Genomic DNA, 20,675 nt, shown 5'->3' with positions numbered 1-20,675 from the left:
TGTTTCGATTTTTTTTCTTGCATTGTATTTCACATTTTAAAATGATACGGACAAGAGTTCAACTCTTATCATAAATACATAAAAACTACTTTACCGTTGAAATTAAAGTCAATATATTGATAAGATGATGCCATTATACCATAAAGAAACAATTTAATGGATTGTGTGAATATATGAATAAATACTTTACAACTATAAAGACACTGCAAGTCAAGAAATATTATTAGATCAAGTATCAAGAATAACTAAAGGAAACATTTTTTTCATCAAAAATAAAAAATAAAAAAGGAAACATTTCATGGGTTGCATGCGCATGATGGTAAGGCCCAAAGTAAACCCAAATTCCATTGGGTTGAGGCTTTTCAGCAAATCAATAAACTAGTCAATCCAGGCAAGCCCAGGAAAAGTTACGTTTAAAAGAGCCGAACCCAAAGCCATGACCATTGTTGGCGCTTTGAAAGCTATGGCTGCTCCTGCTTGGCACAAACTCTTCCCTCGTCGCATGTCCTCTTCCTTTTTTGACCCCCCTCCACCTGTTCGTTCTCGCAGAGTCGTCGTCACTGGTACTCTCTCTCTATCTCTCTAAAATTACTACAACTTTCTCTCTGCGTGTGTATAATCTTTGGTTTTGCAGGGTTGGGCATGGTAACTCCATTGGGGTGTGGAGTGGAGACTACGTGGAAGAGACTGATAGAGGGTGATTGTGGCATAAGGGCATTGACCCCTCAAGATCTCAAGATGAATGGCTTTGATACAGAGACCCAATCGTACACTTACGACCAGCTCACCTCCAAAGTCGCGGCGATTGTGCCCTGTGGAACCAACCCAGGTGAATTCAACGAGGACTTGTGGTTCAATTCTAAGGTATTAATTTAATTTGGAACTTCCTGATGCTTGACCATGCTATTTTTCAGTATCAAGTATCAATAATTTAATGTTTTTGTGTAAAATGTATTTATGTACGTTTATTTTATGTCAGGAGCATCGTTCAATGGCCAGGTTTATTGGGTATGCTCTATGTGCTGCTGAAGAAGCACTTAAAGATGCTAATTGGATGCCCACCGAGCCTGATCAAAAGGAAAGAACGGTAATTGTTAATATTATTAAGTGGGTAAATTTGAAATGAAAGAAAAATGTGGGCATATTTAACTTATGAATGGCAGGGTGTCTCAGTTGGTGGGGGAACTGGAAGCATCAGTGACATATTGGATGCTGCACAACTGATTTGTGAGAAGGTTGGTTCTTTTAACTACCCTGTAAATAGTATGAAGAGATTTTGGTTTTTGCATTTCGATTTCCCCTAATATCTATGCAATGGCCTGGGAAATTGCAGAAAAATTAACTTGTTTGTGCTATTTGTGTTTGTATAATCAGCGTCTTCGTCGGCTTAGTCCTTTTTTCATTCCCCGGATATTAATCAACATGGCATCTGGTCATATCAGCATGAAGTATGGATTCCAGGTGCGTAAACAACTTGCAAAACTGAGATACATTTTGTTCTGTATGTTATGGGTATTATGTGGACAAAGGGCTGGCTAGGCATGCAACTCCATCACCATATGGACAACACAGGCTCTGATCAGGATTCAGATGGTGCCTTGTCCTCTAGATGCTTCTGATTTCATTGGCCAATTGATTTCTATATATCAGCTTGTTGAGTTTGGTGGGAAGATCACTTAATTCTGATATATTTATTCAAAAAATAAAAATAAAAATGCCCTCTTGGATTGAGTTGCTGGTCATTAGCTGTCTTTATTTTTTATAAAAAATTTATTTTTATAGTTTGAAGTTGACACCTATCCGTTAAACCATTAGAGTGATGGGTTGGCAAGACTGGCAAGAACTACAACTGGCTGGAACTCGTTAAGCCATGAGTCTTAAATTTTAATTTCAATTTTTCAAACCAAAATGTCCCTCTGTAGTTTGAAGATCATGCAGACTGATTTTCCTATAATAAAACATATATCTGGTGTTATTTTGAACATAGGGACCAAACCATGCTGCAGTGACGGCTTGTGCTACTGGTGCACATTCTTTGGGTGATGCCACAAGGATGATTCAATTTGGAGATTCAGATGTTATGGTGGCTGGAGGCACAGAGTCTAGCATTGATGCTTTATCAATAGCAGGATTTTGCAGGTATATTGTGCCATACATTATAACCCTTTATCTGACTGAGCATGTACTGCATAAATGCACAGACCTTCTTTGTTTCTCATTTCGTTTGGTAGCTGTTGCACAGTTTCTTTTACTGCTCATACTGAGTTCACAACATACATTGACTCGTAGCATATTTGGCTCTGCGTACAAAAGTTAACCTCACTTTTTAAGGCGGCGTACTTTCTCTTCTCAATTTCTAGGTCAAGGGCTTTAACTACAAAATACAACTCTTCCCCTCAAGAATCATCACGACCTTTTGACTGTGGTCGAGATGGGTTTGTGTAAGTACATACTCTTGGAAAGGTTTCTTTACATAGGTTGCTTGTTGCTGTTTTGTTTTTTGATGCTTCCTGTTATCTAATCTTTACTTTGAACCCAGGATAGGTGAAGGTTCTGGCATCTTGGTCTTGGAGGTAGTTGAGACATCAATTCTTGAAAATATAATTCTCTAAGGGCTTCTCTTGTATTTCCATTTCTTAATGGTGTATTTGCTATTGTGTTAATATTTTTCCAATGAAGGAGCTTGAGCATGCAAAGAATAGAGGAGCAAAAATTTATGCAGAAATTCGTGGTTATGGAATGTCAGGTAGTTTACCATAAACACAATAAATTGTATCTGTTTGATAATGCTCTGCTAACATATTAATTTTTGAAGTTATTGACTCTGTACAGGAGATGCACATCACATTACTCAACCACATGCTGATGGAAGAGGTGCCATTCTGGCCATGACGAGTGCCTTTAAACAGGTAAATGGGCATGTATGCACGTTCTTAAAATCATTTTGCTCATCTGAGTGACATCCAAGGATGCCTGTTGCCCCCTACACCCCCCTCCCAAATGGGAATCGTGGATGAAAAATCATGATGTGTGTGTAGTTGACTTGCATAATAATTGCCTCGCATAGAAAAATACTAAGTTGGTAGATATAAGATCGTAATGATTGCCCTAACTACATACCTAGAAAGGTCCTTGTTTATGGTGTGATCTAATAGGTGCCCTGAACAAATTCTTCCTGACGTAGTTAATTTTCTGTTTTCAATATACATGCAGAGATAATTGGGATTTATAGTAATGCACCTGCCCTTGACTTGCAGTCAGGTATTCATCCAAAACAAGTGGATTATGTAAACGCCCATGCCACCTCAACACCTTTGGGTAAGTGATTTGGACCTTTAGAAGTTGCTACGCTTTAATGTTTTCAGCTTGTAGCTTTAGAATGCCAGTATGTGCTGAAACTAGTATAGTTGTGGCTTATCTTGTTTTTATGTACTATTCAGGTGATGCAATAGAAGCCAATGCTATCAAACATATTTTCTCTGACCATGCGACATCAGGTGCTTTAGCCTTGTCCTCCACCAAGGTAAATTTAAGTATTTCTGATGTAAAAAACGTAACTCGTGAAGCTCAATATTAAGAAGCTGTAGCTTGTATCTAAGTGGTGTTGTATTCTTGTTATCTTCACTTATAAAATTTCAGGGAGCTATTGGTCATCTCCTTGGTGCAGCTGGAGCTGTTGAAGCAATATTTTCTGTTTTGGCCATACACCATGTAAGTTGTTGCTTTGATGATTGAGATGGAAACAAATATCCACAGAAAATATAGCTGACTGATAATATATAGTTTTGAAGGTTCATGGCAAAGTCATGTACCGAACCTTGCCCAGTTGTGCTAACATTCAGAACCAATAGGAGGATTTAAATAAACGAGACAAAACTACAGGACCTGTTTCTCACTTGGATTGTAGTACATATCAACTGTTTGTGGACTTCTGTTATTGCATCATGTGAACAAATTAGTGGATTTGTGTTACTGAAAAATTGTCTGCATCAATGACAGTGACCTTTCTTTTTGATGTATTGCTTTCCTGTTTGATTGCAGGGAATTGCACCACTAACACTGAATCTCTCAAAACCAGATCCGGTGTTTAATGATGCTTTCATGCCTTTGACGGCTTCAAAGGAAATGCCAATAAGAGCAGCTTTGTCGAACTCTTTTGGCTTTGGAGGAACGAATGCATCCCTGCTGTTTGCATCTGCTCCTTGACAATGGGGTTGGCGATATCTTCTCATCCAGAATGTATACCATTCTCTGAATGCAAAAAGATCTGCAATATCCAAACATCTTCTAGAAATGGAGCTGATGGGATATCCAAGTGTCATGGCCATAAATGCAATTTTCTTTCCATAATTTTGAAATTTATAGATGAGATTAGTGGTAGTAGGCTAGCCCAACATTTCAGCTGCATTTCAACTGTAATCACGGTTAGCTTGACAGGAGATTACGTAGGTTTTCTTGACAACTTTTCCTCACTAACAGAACTAGCTTTGAGGCTAATGACTTAGGTTTTAAGAGACAGGCCAATAAACCGTTGTTGGCCCAAAGTGAAATAAGTCGAAATGAATATATTGTTGTACTGATAATGTAATTTTGTCTATTAATATTATATATATATATATTTTATAATCAATGGATTGCGGGGATTTGAACTCGGAACTTATTCCAACATTAGATAAAGAAGTATCACTAGACCAAGAGTTGGTTTGTGTGTGGTTTGATAAATGCCATCGTTACTTTTCTTACCAATGGAACCAGGAATCTTGCAAGACCAGTGAGCCCTTTTTCATGAAAATAATGCAACTGCAAACTCCTCTTAAACTCAAAGATTTCAATTTTCAAAATATCATATATTGTAAGAACATACTAGGGCACTGAGTTGGCAGTCCTGATCTCAGGAAAATATGAGGCTCTTAGAATGACCTAATGTCTAGAATTACGTTAATCCATGTTGTATTGATAATATCATTGTTATATTCCACCACCACCACAGCCTACCAATGCTAACTCAAACAGCCTACAATTGATCTACTGAAAATTGATTACATCTCTCTCTCTCTCTCTCCCTCTCTCTCTCTCTATATACATATTACATATGCTAATGCTGGACAAAATGAGCCCAAAACTTTATGAATCTAAGCGTGCATAGATTTGAAACCCTCTGTAAGAGGCACCACTTTTGCCGAGAGCTTAGACTGCAACTTTGATACAGCTTGACGAATGTCCTGCAATCGAAGGAGAACCGTTCATTGACTAATTTCTGAAACAAACAGATGATCAATGGACATACGATTTCCTAAATGATATTCTTATGCAACAACACGACATAAGGTACCACAGGATTATTAGATGTTAGTATCAGAAACAAAGACAAGGCTTGGTTCAGATAAGTAATACCTCTAAATGGTAGCGGGAGGAGAAATGGGTCAACAGAACTGACTTATTTCTAATCCATTGGGCGTTTTCAATGATCTGCATTTGTAACACAGATTAAATTTAAAATCACAGTTTATGTAAGATGCAATATTGTCATTAGTTAATGAAGAGAGAACTATCTAAAAGTCAGAAACAATTTTAAAAACCAAATTTTCACATGCCTCGTCTATATGAGTATGACCATGTTGTCGTGCATGCTCAATGCTGCACCCTTCATCCAGAAAAGTTGCCTGTCAAAGATCTCACCCATCAGAGCTGATTTTTCACCAAATTATGCAACACTCAATAAAGACCATTAAAACATTTTGAACATATCACTCTACCACAATGCTGAGCTTTTTCAATGCCTAGACAAATGCCATTTAGACATAGAATTTGCAACAAAATATCTGAATGTAAGACATAAAAAAAACAGCTACTTAGAACGACAACTAAATGGAGTGTTTAATGTCGAGGAACTATATGCAGTGTTTACACCCTACTGCAAGTAAATGACTATATTTCTATCTTCCAATCTAACAAACAGCACTCCTAAAAGGATAATTTTTCTACACACCTCAGTTATAAGAACCTTTGCCCTCAAGGCATCAGCATTGCGTGGATCCAGCATATAGTCTGATGTTGTATCCCCTGTGAAGGCCACCTCTGGTGACAATATAACATCTGTAATCTAAAAAGGAAAGTTCAAAATCAATATCAGTTCATTGAAGATGAAAAAAAAACTATTCTGCAGCTAATACAAACCTCCACACCAGACTTCTTCAATTTCTCAATCTGTTTCCCTTTTAGATGCATGTACTGTTTCTTCAGCTTTTTTCTAACCGAGTAAATAACATAACCCTGAAAAGAAAAAGAGAAGTAGAGGAATGCTACTAGATCATCATACATTAGCAAGCAACAACAATAACAAACAGGCCAGTGGGGATATGCTCCCAAGACTTGCCACATCAGCAAAGGGGAACAAAGGCATTATGAGAGTAGAATTTTAAAGCCATTCTGAGAGTAGAATTTTAAAGCCATTATGAGAGTAGAATTTTACAATCACTAATGATTTCTTTGGCATCTCTAAAAACTATAATCAAATTTCAAAATCAGGCAGAATGCAAATAACGAATCCTAAATGGCCTACCTGGCTGGGTATAGCATGGTCAGTCCTAAATGGCCGGACAACAAGGTTATTCCGCATTTCATATGTCTCACCTGAATCCAAAATTGCAACATCATTTCTGGCATGAAGAGATATAAATAAGCCCACTAAACCAGCACTACATACCCACATCCAATGCAACCAAATCAAGGTTCAATTCCACGTGGCCCATGGTCTGGTGAATGTCTATTAGCTTCTCCACATCCTCTTTGATACAAGGAGGCACAAATACTGTTGGAGGTTTTAAGTTGTACAAACCACGGCTGGCTACATACATTGGCAGCCCACCCTGAAACAATAAAAACAGTTTAAGCACATACTAACATTTTAACTTCCAAATGAAGTAAATAGCTCAGAGTGTGAGAAAATTAAATTCAAGCAATTTTGGACACAGCTAGTCATCACACCAAAACTGCTTTTACACAAACCTTATAACTTAGACAACTTAAAATAGCAAATTTCAAACTTTTAAAAAAAATTAAAGAACGCCAATGCTCAGTAATACAGTATTTTCACAATTATTGACTTATAAACTTGATCGAAGCTAAAAAGCTATTAACAATGGCAACTGTGGACATAATGAAGCAAACCAATTATGGGTACCCAACAGAGGTGAGCAAGAGGAGCTCACAATATGATCAAGATGAGCATGAGTGATGAAAACGAAGTTCTGATGAATGGCCCTGGAGGGGCACCTGCCGATGTCGAAAGCGCACTTGAACTCTGGGATGATAATGCAAGTCTCATGGCCACCAATTGAAAGACCCTCAATGGAATAGCCTTCCAAGTCCACACCTTTCCGGAGAACCTGTGAACGGGCTAGCCGGTACTCGTCATCCTCGATTGCTCGGCCGAATGCCGGTAAAAGAGGCGACCCTTTAAGAGAATTTACAGGTTTGGAAAGAGTTTTCAGTGAAGTTCTCTGGGTTTTTGGCGTCTTTGAAATGGGTGGGTGGAATGGGAGAATTAGAGGGGCTTTGCAGGGTGAAATTGTCAGAAAGATTTGCATATTTATTGTGGATTTGAGTTGAGAGAGTAGCTCATAAGATAGCAAACCAAGGAGAGAAGAGAACAAGAGAGACACAGAGAGAGAGAGAGAGAGAGAGAGAGAGAGAGAGAGAGAGAGAGAGGGCTTTAGAGAGGTTTTTCTCCCAGCGAGAGTGGATTTTGTTGGTCCGAGTAAAAAGTACAGATATTTTGGGGGAACTTTATCTAATTTAGGAGGGAGAAGACGCTGAACGCTGCGTTTTGGCTGTTGCGCGGCGGGTTTACGGTTTGCAACCAAAGAGTATTAAACGATACGTTTTGACGACATTAAACTGGGAAAAGGAGACCTTTGTTTAGGCACACCACGCTTTGAATCAAATGGAAGGTGAAACAAACCTATTAATTATAAAACAGAGCAAGTAATTTGCAATAAATTAGCGTTAAAATTACATTGAGGGGAATGGACATTTAACTACAATATGTACATTGGTGTTGTTTCATCGTTCAAGAAGTTAGGTCACAATTTCTCACAATTCAACTAGCAGAAGGGTTGTTCTTGCATCTGAACTTTACATATGAACACTGAACTTTATGGTACAAAGAGGGGAAGTTGATGCTTCGAACCCTCATAAGCAAAGACAAAGCCATGTTTTATGTATGTACTTAGACAAAGCTGTGCAGAAGCCAATTAAGATTCTGTGAGCGTGATGCCGCGCTATAAATTACATCGCTGCAGACCATAATTCTTGAACTTGAGCAGACTAGTTCGGCGTTTTGAAGCGTGAAGCCGTGAATGATTGGTAAGGGGAATCCCTTTCCGAGGTGTGAGTTCACATATGGCAGGAAAACAGTCTGAATAATTGTCCACATCACTGGCTGCAATGTAAGACATATCAAGCGTTTAGTTTAAAATTAATGCAAGACCTAAATTTTAGTTTGAGGAAGCTTTTATAAAGCAAGAGTACCTGAATTAGATACAAGCGAAGATTGCCAATATTGCTCCACTTCAATGACATTGAAAAGTCATTCAATTTTATGCTACCAGCAAGGTTATTGCCTGAGATTTTAACTGAACCTGATGCACGAATGACCTGAAAGAACATAAAATATTTCTTATTATTTGTTGTAAGATGACAAACATGATTATCATGCATAAATAACACAAATTATTCTGAGTGAAAAGATTATCACATGATATAACTAGTCAAATCTTCCATCGATAAACTTACCAATGAGATGCAAGCCACTGGTATTACTCTGTTTTCTTCCAATACATCAATGATCAGGTCTGCGTATATGGTAGCATCAATATTATGCTCTGAGATCCTCACGACTGGAGGAGAAGATAAGGAAACATTCAAGTCCATATCATGGTTTGGATATTTCTTGTATAGTTGGGGAACAATATATCTCCATCCAGCAGTGTTCAAAAAAGACTGATCTGGTATTTTATCCACAATCCATTGCATAAATTCTGCCTGCCCAAAGATAGACAATGTCTTTATTAATAGTAATAAAACATCATGCCGGCAAGAAGGATATTATGCAATGATAAATACTTTAGAGACGCAATTCTAAGAAACTCCACGAATATTTCCCAGACTTACATTAAAATATGCAGCTCCTACAGAGTTGAACACAGCCTCATCCAGTGAAATTCCAAGCATTTTAGATGAATCGGAGCAGGAAACTAATGCTTGTGAATCCTTATTGTGGTACTTAGAGACTGAGGCATTTCTTCTTGCAAATAAACCATTAACCTCAAACCCTATGGAAGAATTACTCAATACTGGGTCATTCACAAAAGTGACGTTCAAAGAAGTATTATCATCCAGTGGCATCTCCTTTGGAAGAGCTTGCAGAAGTGAATCAAGCTTTACAATCCCATCTTTGAGTTTCTTGGTGACAGAAGTTTCCACTGCAGATCCTATTTGCTCTTCAAATGCATTAATCATCCTAAAGGAAGAAAAGGAAATGGATTATTCACAGAAGGAAAATCAAAATGCTGATCCTTCTCTTCAACTAAAAGGTGCATAAGTCATGAGAGAGAGAGAGAGAGAGAGAGAGAGAGAGAGAGAGAGAGAGAGAGAGACGAGATATAAACTGCTAGCCTCTAGATATATATAATAAAAACCTGACGCAATGACAGAAGGGGAACAGCAGTTACAAGTGCAAACACTTCTCCACAGCAAACAGAAAATTTGCATACCCTTGATAAAGCCAAGAGGCTCCTCCATCCAGTTTTATGGAAATATCTTTAACGTAACAACCACAATCCTTGAGGGTAAGCTTTAAAGTTCCATCTTGTATCCCCAAGCCTAATGTGAGCCCAACTTCCAAGCCTTCAACCTTAAGCAGAAGCAGCACTCATCAAACTTCCTTTGTTAAAGGACACAAAATGAACAGAAACACACTTGAAATGGATAAGGTTCAACAATATGCAAAGCGCATGTACTTCAATTTCCAAAGAGAAACCCAAATTCGTTAAAATGATCAAAAAAGTGAGCAAATTTCCATGTCATAGCCGTATCTATAAAATCCAGTAACTATTATACTAATGATATCCGTGATGCCAAACACAAATAATAAAGCAATCCAGTTCCTTCCCAAAAGCCAACATTATTTGGATGAAATTCAGTTTTGATAAATAAAAGTTGGATGATATCAGATCAATAAACATGTGTACACGCACAAAAACATATCTTTCTCAAAGTCCAATACATTTTAAGAAACAAAATAACAAGAAAAAGAAAGTTAAGCAATCACTTTTATAAAATTCACGGATCACTCTCTCACTAGCCTAGCCTCCCTGAACGGGTCATTCTAATACTCGAACTTATTATGTAAACAAAAGCACCGCCTTTATATGAAATTGGGGGTGCACAAGCTATACAACAATAATAGCACCAAGTGCAATCATACTCTGGCAACTATGTTCTTATCTACCACTAACTCCATTCGAGCATGCCGCACAATAAAGCAACTTAATTTTCATATAAGCATCCTTATCAGCTAAAACCCAATTGCATAAATCAAAAACTATCTTAAAGTTCATTTTTCACCTATCGATTTGCAGAAATTAAACCCCCAAAAAAAATGAATAAAAGAAACAGCGTAAAATGAGCCTATAATCAATCAAAGCCATACCTGAATAGAGGCACGACCTTCATCTGAAACAACTACAGGTGCAATCCAGGTACTATAGGAATAATACCAACTCATGCTCAGATTGCATGTGGTCCCCGAAGCAATAATGGCAATTCCATCATCTCCCAGCTTGAAATACGAGGAACCAACATCGATTCCGTAGATTGTGATGTTGGAGAGCACCATATTAACATTTCCCAGAAATGGGATCCTCGTGGATTTCGAAATTTGGGGCAGTTGCAGTGGGATTATGGAAGAAACAGCCTTAGTTATGAGCAAGTCCTTGAGAAAATCGAGACCCTTTTGGGATATGACTATGGATGTGAAGGCGTCGTCTGTGGCTTGGACTTGGAGATGGGTCTGCGTTGAAATGAAGAATGAAGCTATGAGAAGCATGACAATGGTTGGTGGTGCCATTGAGGTCTCTGGGCAAGAGAAAAAAAGATGAATGATTTTGGCCATGGCACAAGGAGAAAATGGAAAAAGCACACAGCTTTAACTAACTTAGACAAAACTCTTGGTGGAAATGTCGAGAAAACCCCCAAACTTCTATATATTTTCCTTGGTCGGTCAGTAAGTTTTAAGCTGTCGTTGAGTCAAAAATTGGATCTTTCTGGGGAAGGAAGAAGGCCAAGAAAAATGGCATTACAGGCTGCCGGGGTATCAACCTCCAAGGTGCTCGTCCTCGTTGGAGCAGGTGAGGTTTCTAAAAACTTAATATATTTCTTGGTTCCTCTTTACCCTTTTATTACCTCTTATCATCATCTTTGCTCACTTTATTTTCCAGTCTGATTTAAATTCTTGAAATTTCAATGAAGACAGCAACTGGGTTATCTTAGCATATGACCTTATATTCGTACTTTGGGTTTTTGTAGCTGCCTAGGCGTGTTGCTTGTACAAATAGCAATTCAGTTTGTTAACTGAATGATAATTCAGAGCAGCTTGTCTTTTGGCGGCTGTGGCTGTTGGACACAGATTTGGAGTTTAGCCATTTTTCTTATTCTTCTGGGGTTGTTAATTACTAAGTGGGTTCTTGTTCATTTCATAAGGAATGATCCTAGTGCTTCGAAAGTAAATATATTTTTATTTTTATTTTTATTTTTTTTAATGAGAAATTTTAATAGGAAAGAAAGGAAAAATAGGTATATAATAAGAGTCAACAACAAAGAAACAGAAAAAGCATTGAAGTACTTTTTGTCATTGGCATTGCAAAAGTACTGTATGGTACTATGGTTTATGAAACACAGTTTGTATCTAGTTCTTTGCTCCTTTCCATTTATCACTATTGTCCTCTAACTATTAATACTTTTGTTCCCTTTCGCAATTTAGGCTTGACCGGTTCTATCGTTTTGAGGAGCGGGCGATTATCTGATCTTATTGCACAGCTTCATGAGTTATTGAAGGGTGTAAACGAAGCTGAGATTTTGTCAGAGAAATATGATGGTGCAATTATCAGAGCTCAGGTATTGCAACTTCTTGAATTCAATTAGGTCTTTATACTTAAAAAGATTCAAAGTTTGCAAGAGATACGGTGTACTGATGTTTTGTCGTCATAAAAAATTGGCAAATGGTCCAAGTTTAATTTAGTTTCAGTTTGAAAAGCATTTATATTAATCTATGATGGCTCAATCAGTATTGGCATCTATTTGAAGCGGAAAAAATTATTGTATAAAAAAGGAGAAGCTGCTTTTTGTTTATCTTTATTTTTGAGCTCTTTAGAAGGTGAAGGTGGAGGTCCTAGGTTAGGGTATCGGTTAATGTTATAATTTATTTATTTTAACTGTTTACCCTAGTTATCTTATGTCGTGGACACAATCTCTTTGCACAGTTTGTATACTTATATTATATGTGTCTTTACCTTCAGATTCAACAATTGGCTCAAGAAATCAGGGAGTTAACCTTATCTGGCCCTGTAACCATCTTCAAGGAGAACTCTGCCTCCAGTGGTATAAACATTTCTTCAGAGGCCTTAGTAATCAGTTTTGTGTGTTTTATAAATTAGAGTTTGTATGAATTCTTCAGAACCACCAATTTATTTCCTTTGGGAATATGGTTAATATTTTTTCCACATCAGGAGTTAATTTCTATTATGTGAAAGATTTTGTTAAATCTTAATCATATAGATGAGCTCACACATTTCATGTCAGCACAGGGAATTATGCTTCATATTTAGTTCCAGCTGCTGCACTTGGTGCAATGGGCTATTGTTACATGTGGTGGAAGGTAATTCTACCTATGATTGAACTCTGAAAATTTGCGGTCACACAAACACATTCTATTAAGTTCTGCACTTGTGAGGATTTGTATTATTGCTGATGTATGGGTATGTTTGTGATATTGTGCAGGGCTGGTCATTATCTGATGTAATGTATGTAACAAAGCACAGTATGGCAAATGCTGTTGCAACTGTGTCCAAACAATTAGAGCATGTCCATGAAACATTGGCTGTAAGTCAGATTCGTTGCCCATTGTGTGGTTGTCTTTTCTAGATGATAGTCCTTAAAAGGGTCTGCGGCACACTGCTGTCTCCATTTTGCAGTCTACAAAAAGGCATCTGACAAAGAAGCTGGAAAACTTGGATTGGAAGATGGAGGAGCAGAAGGAAATAAGTGAGCTTATTGCAAATGATGTATGGTACAATGTATTTACATACTTTAACATAAATAAGCGGATGCTGTATACTTAAGATTAGGGGATCTTATTATTGAAATAGGATTGATGTGTTTTGTACTTCCACTTCCTCTTCCTTGGCTGAATCATAATCATTAGGGCAAATAGGAGATTCATTTACTTTCCATTCAGTGTCTCTTTTGTGGTACATCTTTTCAAATAAAATTCCTCTCATAGCATCAGCATCATAGTGCCATTTGAACTTTGGGAAGCAATTAGTAATTCAGTGTAAGGAGATAATGCTGATGGCACCCTAATAAGTACTATCTATGTTGATATTTATTTTCCATTTCATTTGCATACAGGTGAATGAGGTGAAATCAAACCTTTCTCAAATTGGGTTTGATGTTGAATTAATTCATCAAATGGTCGCTGGGTTGGTGAGTTGATAATTCTGTCTTTTATGTATATCTTTTATTTTAGTCTGGCATGCTATAAGCTTATCGGATTACTTATGTTGTATTTGTTGATTGGCTAAACAGGAAGGGAAGGTCGAGCTTATTGAGAGCAAACAGGTTATATTTTTGGTTATGCCATCACCTCAAAAACCTTGTGCATTATCTAATTTCTTTATGCTTCTGTAATGACTGATTTGCCCCCTTTTTCATAATACAGGATGCCACCAACTCAGGTCTATGGTATCTATGCCAAGTAGCAGAAGGCTTCAAAGATGGGTTGGATGCTAAACCATTTCAGGTAAGATATTCTCTGTGTGTTCATTTAAAAACTGACTATTAAATGAGCTAGATGAGATTTCTATCTGGTTAGTCAATGAGATTAGCTTACTTTGTGTCGACATTGTCATGGACTCATTGTCTTTCTCCTCATTCAGTTACTAAGTTATCTTAGTTGTGTATTGGCAGAATGTCTCTGCTAAGCTAGGAAAGCATTCAACAATGGCTTTAGAGGATAAATCACTCAAGGTATCTGCAGCCTCATTTTCTTCTGCTTTCTACATAAGCTGTTTTAATTTACTTGTGACATGTTCCAACTTCCAACAATACTTCAGGGCCTACAATTCCTTGCTGACACTAAAGAGCCAAGCGTGACTGAGAAATCAATGACAAGCGCGAAAAAGAATGATCCCGACAACTTCCCTGGGGAAAAGGTTCCAAGAATGAAAACAAGAATACACAGGTCATATCCAGTTGGGATTGCTTTGACCCGGGACATAACAGGCTCGGATTTGTGATTTTTTCTTCTTTTTTTTTTGGGGTTTGTTTTTCTTCATATGTGATTTATTTTATGAAGGGCCCCCTTCATATTGATTCTTGCCGTAGTTTCTGGGACTCATTTGTATTTCATTTGTGAGCATGGTTGTGTAAGTTCTATGCTTAGGAAAGTGCAGGGATTGCAATTTGTGGTTGCGATGACTTCATTGTCATACATGTATAAAATAAAGTCAAATAATCTGTGTGTTTGTGATGACGTTTGGAATATATAAAAACTCTGGTTTGCCAACAAATTCCACACAAACAAAAAATTAAAAAGGGAAATCATAGAGTGATCAAAACCCATCAAGCATGGATAGAAAACTTAGGCCAAGCAATAGGAGATAGGGCGAAAAAAAAAAATTTCAGAAATTTTTTTTTTCTAAACTACTTTACTGTATGGAGAAGGGGATGGAACTTAGTGTAACGGAGCGGCATGCATGTCTTGGTCAACTAGACTAAACTGTATATGCAAAATATATAGGCTTAAATGTCAAAATGGTCTCCGTGTTTTACCTCATCGGCCACTTTAGTTCTCGTGTTATCAATTTGGTCAATTTGATCTTTGTGTTTGTATCCGTTAGCCAATGTCAAAATGTATATACATTTAAGCCAAATATATATATATATATATATATTTTTGGTGAGAGATAAATAGAAAACTTAGGCCCATAAGTCCATAGACTCCAATGATTGAACAATTTAAATCCAACCCAAATGTGTCGTTGAAGTAAGTTTAGTTTGACCCGGCCTATCTTGAACCGACTTGACCTTTGCGGTACAAAACGAGCAACTTGCTAGGGCTTTTGATTTATTCCACAGCTCTGATTTTTCAGGTTGTGCTCCTCCTTCGAATTTTGCAAGTTTCACCTTTTCGCTAAAGAGAGGTATTGTTCTACCTTCTTCTTTCTTCAAATTTTAAAGCAAATTTACTTGATTGTTTATTCAATAATTGTTCTTCTGCGATTGTTATTGATTCTATGGTTTGCTTCTGTCATAATTTCCCTGTAAATCGCTAGAGCTGTACGTTGAATCCTTTTGAGAATTTGATCTTATATATACTGGTTTTGAATTTCAGAAAATTTGCTATTCCGAAAGTTTCCATATGTTTTATATTAGGGCTAAGTTTCCGTTGCAATTTTTTTCCTCTTTTTCCCCCAAATTTTGATGGATTTTCTTCCTTGAAATTAAGTTTATATACGAATGATTAAATTTTGAACTTTTTTTAATTCCCCCAAATCGAAAGAACTGGTACTTCAAGTTGTTGAGACCTAGGATCTATTCTGTACTGGAATTTGATATTTATGCACTGTTATCTTAAGAAAAGTAAAAATTTAAGTTTCTAAGCGATTCTATTAGGTGGGGATAACTTTTTATTCTTGTTTTTTAATTTTTCAGTGGTAACTGCAGCTTATTCAGTAGTTAGATTAGGGACACAATATTTAGAAATTTGCAAAATTTGAATTTTTTTTTTTTTCGTAACTTCTGAAAACTTATTGATGGAGCTGAAAATTGTTTGTGTTGTTCCTTAATGGTGAAAAGGAGAATTTGTAGTTGTAGCCAACACAGAATTGGACTTAGTTCTTTTAGGGATGGAGTTTATTTACTTTATTGTTTGTTTCTTCCCGTTCAAAATATGCTTTCATGAATTTTGAGTCTGCAGTAAATCATGAAATTTTTGTGGTTGAGTAATTTATCAACTTATACAATTGGTTAATCTTCAACTTTGACTATCTGACTTTGGTTGCAGAAGCAGAAAAAGTAATCATGCCGAAGAACAAGGGAAAGGGAGGAAAGAACAGGAAGAGAGGTAAGAATGAAGCCGATGATGAAAAGCGTGAACTTGTGTTTAAGGAAGATGGACAGGAGTATGCCCAAGTGCTTCGTATGCTGGGTAACGGTCGCTGTGAAGCCATGTGCATTGATGGGACGAAGCGACTTTGTCACATCCGTGGTAAGATGCACAAGAAGGTTTGGATTGCAGCCGGTGATATCATTCTTGTTGGTCTTCGTGATTATCAGGACGACAAAGCTGATGTGATCCTCAAGTACATGCCTGATGAGGCTAGGCTTCTGAAGGCATATGGAGAGCTTCCAGAGAACACACGTCTTAATGAGGGTATTGCCGGGGGTCTTGAAGACGAGGAAGAAGGCGGTGCTGATGACTATATTGAGTTTGAGGATGAAGATATTGATAAGATATAGAGGTTCCAGGATCAACTCTATTTGGATGTTATATTTTACCTTTACCTGTTCGCGGTTAATTGGCACTAATATAAGTCAAACTTGGATTGGCAGTTGGCTCTTTATGTGGTTTTGTATTTCCAGATGGGGAATTGGTCATGTTCCATGTAACATCTGTTATTATTAATACATCTGTTATGTTTGTGTTTTTTTTTTTCTTCATTTAATGACTGCTTCCATTATGGTGCTTCTTTCCATTCTCTCTGTTTGCCGTATTTTGCTCCTTTTTACCTAATTCATCTGAGTATTGATGCTTTGGATTGCCTTATTTTGCTTCCCTTTACCTAATTCGTTGGAGTATTTGTGCTTTGGATTCACTATGACTTAGTTGGGCCCTTGGAGTTGAGGTTCTTATAGTTGCCCTTGTTTTGAATCTGGGTCTCAGATAAGTTATTGCCCATGAGATACCAAGCATCAACTTATATATTCATAAATCAACTCCTTTACAAGCATGGATTTTTGGGAATTCTAGCTTAGGTTCCACTTCTAAACTAAATGAGATGGAGATCTGTTCGTTAACATCTACATGGGAAATCAATGACACCATTTGAATCCTCATACAAGGTGCATGGTAAGCAGTAAGAAATAGCCTTATTTACTTTAACAGGGGCAGATTAAGATTATAATCGGAAATTTATAATCCTTAAAACGAAGCATTTTTGTACTTGATTCTTCCTGTGTTCTTCGGGTTGTGCTCTTTATCTTTTTCAGCCTCCCTCGAACAATCCTTCTTGCTTACCTGTACCAATGTGGAAGCCACAATCATTGAGTGCTGGAACTTGGTAATTTTTTTCTTCTAGAAAAGACATTATGCAAGCAAATCCAGTAAGAAGGTAGAACACCAAAGGTTTGGTGTTTGCATTTTGCAACCATTGAGGTAATTTCATTTCAGAAGCTCAGTTTAGATTATGCTTAACTGGGGCATACGCTTACCTTGGGATACTCTTTCCCACACTCATAGCTTGGCGCAGTTTTTCTCCTTGATGCACTTCTTGTAGCCTTAAACCTGTTTTGAGTTGGACTATAGCCATCTTTCTCTTCTGCTGTTGTTACTGGGAAGCTATCAAATAGGATATTCACTTCATTAGATCCGCAGCTCTCTTTTTCTTCACCTGCCCCGTCGAACAATTTCTTTCCGATAATAAATCTTTGGTTGCTGTTAATTGGCTCAACATGATTGCTCATATGACTTTCGACTGAGGAGATTTCAGGAGGGCGGGTTGCCATCCACCGTTCCAGCCAGCTCCATCCCATGTTCTGTTCTGTGCCATCAGATGTGGTGTGTCTTTTCTTTGAACAGATCCTTAGCTACAAACAAATAGGAAAGTTGAATATTCGACAATCGTAACACGAGTCTAGGACATCTTTCAGGAATCAATTTCATATGTACCTGTTGTGAAAAGGCATAAGCCAGTGCTCTCTCACGCCTGGTCGTTGCTTCCAGTCTGTTCTGAATCCTCATTTTTGATATGTTGCTACTCACCGTGCTATCATCCCATTCTTCCTGTAAATTTCAGCAAATCTTAAGGATTGTATGTGATTCGATATCGGTACGTATATAAATTTCTGTTGCATTCACTAATCCCACCCTGCACATGAAATGTCCTATATTCCATGTGGAGTACAAATGCATGACCAAGAAGGCTATGATGAAGCCGTTAATGCTAAATGTGCTTAATTAGTTTTCACGGAGCAGAAACAGTACATCCGGAAACTAAACTTAAGGTTTCAGCTGGTTCTCCTTCTACCACATTTGTTAACATTATGTAATTCTAACAACTAAAAGGTAGAGTTGTTTCTGATCTACCTTCAGCTTTAGTTCCTGAGTTCTAGCTTTCTGTTGCATCCGGCGGTGAGCAGCCACATTTTCTTCTTGAATTGAGTAGACATCCACAGAATTTCCCGTTTGAACTTCAACTGATGTGCCCAGAGACTCCATACTTAGACTTTCTGGTCCTACAATAAGCTCCTGCTTACCATACTTCGATTTAATTCCTTCATTTTGACACCTAGTCTGAAATCCAAGCAGTCTAATGACTATTAGCCACAATTTCCAGTGCAGTAAAGCAGATTTTTCACAAAGTTATCAATGAATAGTATATTCTAAAAACAATTTTGAGATGACTGAGTTTTCTGTCTAAGTTGAATTATAACATAAATCCTTGTACATGAGCATGCTAATTATTTCTATCAAAGATCTTTAAATACTTTATCTTGAAATTTATATGGACAATAAAATTCTACAAGATGATAATTTTGAATGGAGTTACCAGAAAGCCTCTAAATGCTAACTGGATGATGGTTGCTGCTTGCTCTTCAGACATAGTTTTTGAGACCGAAAATTCCTTCTTTGCCATTTCCATATCTTCCTTAGTTACTTCTCTTTTGATGCCATCCTTGTCTGGTAAGTCTTCTGGCATCGGTTGTGTAACAGTAGCCTCAGAGCTCTTAACCGAAGAAGAATCGTCCTCTACAAGGACTGAATTGAGCTGTGTGGGAGTAACCACAGAGCTCTTAACTGAAGATGAATCATTTTCTGCAAGGACTGAATTATATTCATCCCCACATAAGTATGATCTAACAGAGCTCCATCTTCTCCTTTCTGTCATATTGCTCCTTACCTGATGCCAAAGAAGAAAAATAAACAAAATGATACAATTTATATACAGCACAAGAAACAGTAGGGGGTTGAATTATATGAATAAACATATATAATTGGACTTACATTGCTCTCATGAGTTCCCAAAGACCTATTTCTTGAAAAGACACTCCTGACCAAACCTCCATTGATACCCATCTCAACTGAGGAAACCCAAAGAAGAAGACGCTCAAAGGAGACTCTTGCCAATTCTGTTGGAAAACATCCAGAGGAGCTGAGGTTAACATATATGCTTCAGGAAAAAGTTGATAATTGTACTGACATTTTCACTCAATTATAGTAACCACATTAAGCTTCACAGGAGAAACTAATACATCTTAATTAGAGGAAAAGCACATGTTAGATAGAACTAAGTCAGAAGATCTGCAGAGTATTGAAGGCTTTAGAGCTGGATCTGTACTTTAATCACAAAAATAATAGAAGCCAGAAAAGTGAAGATTAGATAGAAAGAATTGACATGATGAGGGCATGGTGTTTTTTCTTTTGCATCTACTTTTTGCACATGGCTAGCAGCACATTGGCCTCATAAAGCTTTCTTGCTATTTGGGTTATGTCTTCCTTTCTGGTTACTTCTGCCCTCTGCTGGATCATTGTAAGATGCGAAGTGCTGTTTATTTTTTTCTGCATGAAAATCATGCCAATAACTTTAGACTGGTTTTCTTAATTTTCTTAATGCTTGAGATGCTCAGAAAGAGGTAGAATATTAATACACACCTAATCTGTTGGAATTTAGTTCCTTACTTCTTGTTGTTCTGCTAAGTGGGAAAAGAAAAAAAAAAGCATTAGCTTTTTCCTTTTTTCTTTTCTTTCTTTTGTGTGAGATAAAAGTTTGAAGTAACTTAGACAGATGTACTACTAGGAGGGGACAGATTCGTGTTACTTGCCAAGTTGGGTCAATTTACACCGTCGTCTTCGTAACTTCGTATGCCAATTGGCCATCACAGTGAGCCCGTTCTTCTTACATTCAAGTTCGAATCTCCCTCATCTTAAATTAGATTAATAATTTAAGATCATCATATCATTAGAATCTAACAAAATATAAGTCCATGACAGCCATTGACTCTTTCAATATGTGAAATCCATTCTCATCAATTCAATCTGGTGATCCCGAGCAGCCAGTTTTTGGCATGGTTGATCTTGAATTCTTCCATCACTTTTTGATGCCATTAAGATTGTT

The 20,675-nt window shown here is 37.3% G+C and overlaps 6 protein-coding genes across 9 annotated transcripts; 3 read left to right on the top strand and 3 right to left on the bottom strand.

Annotated features, from left to right (window-relative positions):
* On the top strand, window positions 186-4,672 carry LOC18782594 (3-oxoacyl-[acyl-carrier-protein] synthase, mitochondrial). The gene is made up of 14 exons (XM_007216281.2): window positions 186-563; window positions 635-864; window positions 980-1,087; window positions 1,164-1,235; window positions 1,375-1,461; window positions 1,988-2,139; window positions 2,361-2,441; window positions 2,540-2,573; window positions 2,680-2,746; window positions 2,833-2,909; window positions 3,258-3,318; window positions 3,441-3,523; window positions 3,640-3,711; window positions 4,042-4,672. The coding sequence occupies exons 1-14, from the start codon at window positions 437-439 to the stop codon at window positions 4,204-4,206; spliced, it is 1,416 nt and encodes a 471-aa protein (XP_007216343.2). The 5' UTR covers window positions 186-436; the 3' UTR covers window positions 4,207-4,672.
* Window positions 4,917-7,810, bottom strand: LOC18784344 (ribonuclease Z, chloroplastic). Of its 2 annotated transcripts, none has more exons than XM_007215878.2 (8): window positions 7,212-7,788; window positions 6,707-6,869; window positions 6,563-6,633; window positions 6,178-6,273; window positions 5,990-6,103; window positions 5,595-5,663; window positions 5,395-5,469; window positions 4,917-5,222 (listed from the first exon to the last, which is right to left on the bottom strand). In XM_007215878.2, the coding sequence occupies exons 1-8, from the start codon at window positions 7,587-7,589 to the stop codon at window positions 5,133-5,135; spliced, it is 1,056 nt and encodes a 351-aa protein (XP_007215940.2). In that variant the 5' UTR covers window positions 7,590-7,788; the 3' UTR covers window positions 4,917-5,132. The 2 variants fall into 2 exon arrangements, with proteins under 2 accessions (XP_007215940.2, XP_020416225.1); XM_020560636.1 differs by having other exon boundaries at window positions 4,931-5,257; window positions 7,212-7,810.
* On the bottom strand, window positions 7,967-11,199 carry LOC18782359 (putative BPI/LBP family protein At1g04970). The gene is made up of 6 exons (XM_007217651.2): window positions 10,715-11,199; window positions 9,777-9,916; window positions 9,175-9,523; window positions 8,797-9,045; window positions 8,533-8,658; window positions 7,967-8,443 (listed from the first exon to the last, which is right to left on the bottom strand). Exons 1-6 carry the CDS (start codon window positions 11,174-11,176, stop codon window positions 8,231-8,233), a joined length of 1,539 nt encoding a protein of 512 aa, XP_007217713.1. The 5' UTR covers window positions 11,177-11,199; the 3' UTR covers window positions 7,967-8,230.
* LOC18783619 lies at window positions 11,282-14,849 on the top strand. Its single transcript, XM_007215623.2, has 11 exons — window positions 11,282-11,411; window positions 12,044-12,177; window positions 12,579-12,660; window positions 12,867-12,937; window positions 13,060-13,161; window positions 13,254-13,343; window positions 13,690-13,764; window positions 13,867-13,899; window positions 14,000-14,080; window positions 14,248-14,307; window positions 14,394-14,849. Exons 1-11 carry the CDS (start codon window positions 11,354-11,356, stop codon window positions 14,574-14,576), a joined length of 969 nt encoding a protein of 322 aa, XP_007215685.1. The 5' UTR covers window positions 11,282-11,353; the 3' UTR covers window positions 14,577-14,849.
* LOC109947795 (eukaryotic translation initiation factor 1A) lies at window positions 15,315-17,018 on the top strand. Of its 2 annotated transcripts, none has more exons than XM_020558850.1 (2): window positions 15,315-15,482; window positions 16,346-17,018. In XM_020558850.1, exon 2 carries the CDS (start codon window positions 16,363-16,365, stop codon window positions 16,798-16,800), a length of 438 nt encoding a protein of 145 aa, XP_020414439.1. In that variant the 5' UTR covers window positions 15,315-15,482; window positions 16,346-16,362; the 3' UTR covers window positions 16,801-17,018. The 2 variants fall into 2 exon arrangements, with proteins under 2 accessions (XP_020414439.1, XP_020414440.1); XM_020558851.1 differs by having other exon boundaries at window positions 15,368-15,482; window positions 16,352-17,018.
* On the bottom strand, window positions 17,240-19,904 carry LOC18782317 (protein IQ-DOMAIN 1). Of its 2 annotated transcripts, XM_020558849.1 has the most exons (7): window positions 19,813-19,904; window positions 19,565-19,689; window positions 19,110-19,460; window positions 18,647-18,853; window positions 18,230-18,343; window positions 17,773-18,147; window positions 17,240-17,578 (listed from the first exon to the last, which is right to left on the bottom strand). In XM_020558849.1, exons 2-7 carry the CDS (start codon window positions 19,634-19,636, stop codon window positions 17,483-17,485), a joined length of 1,215 nt encoding a protein of 404 aa, XP_020414438.1. In that variant the 5' UTR covers window positions 19,637-19,689; window positions 19,813-19,904; the 3' UTR covers window positions 17,240-17,482. The 2 variants fall into 2 exon arrangements, with proteins under 2 accessions (XP_020414438.1, XP_020414437.1); XM_020558848.1 differs by having other exon boundaries at window positions 19,565-19,888.

This window comes from Prunus persica, chromosome G3 (genome assembly GCF_000346465.2).
Source record: "Prunus persica cultivar Lovell chromosome G3, Prunus_persica_NCBIv2, whole genome shotgun sequence".
NCBI lineage: Eukaryota > Viridiplantae > Streptophyta > Magnoliopsida > Rosales > Rosaceae > Prunus > Prunus persica.
The sequence above is the reverse complement of the archived record's forward strand: the minus strand, read 5'-3'. Positions and strand labels throughout refer to the sequence as shown.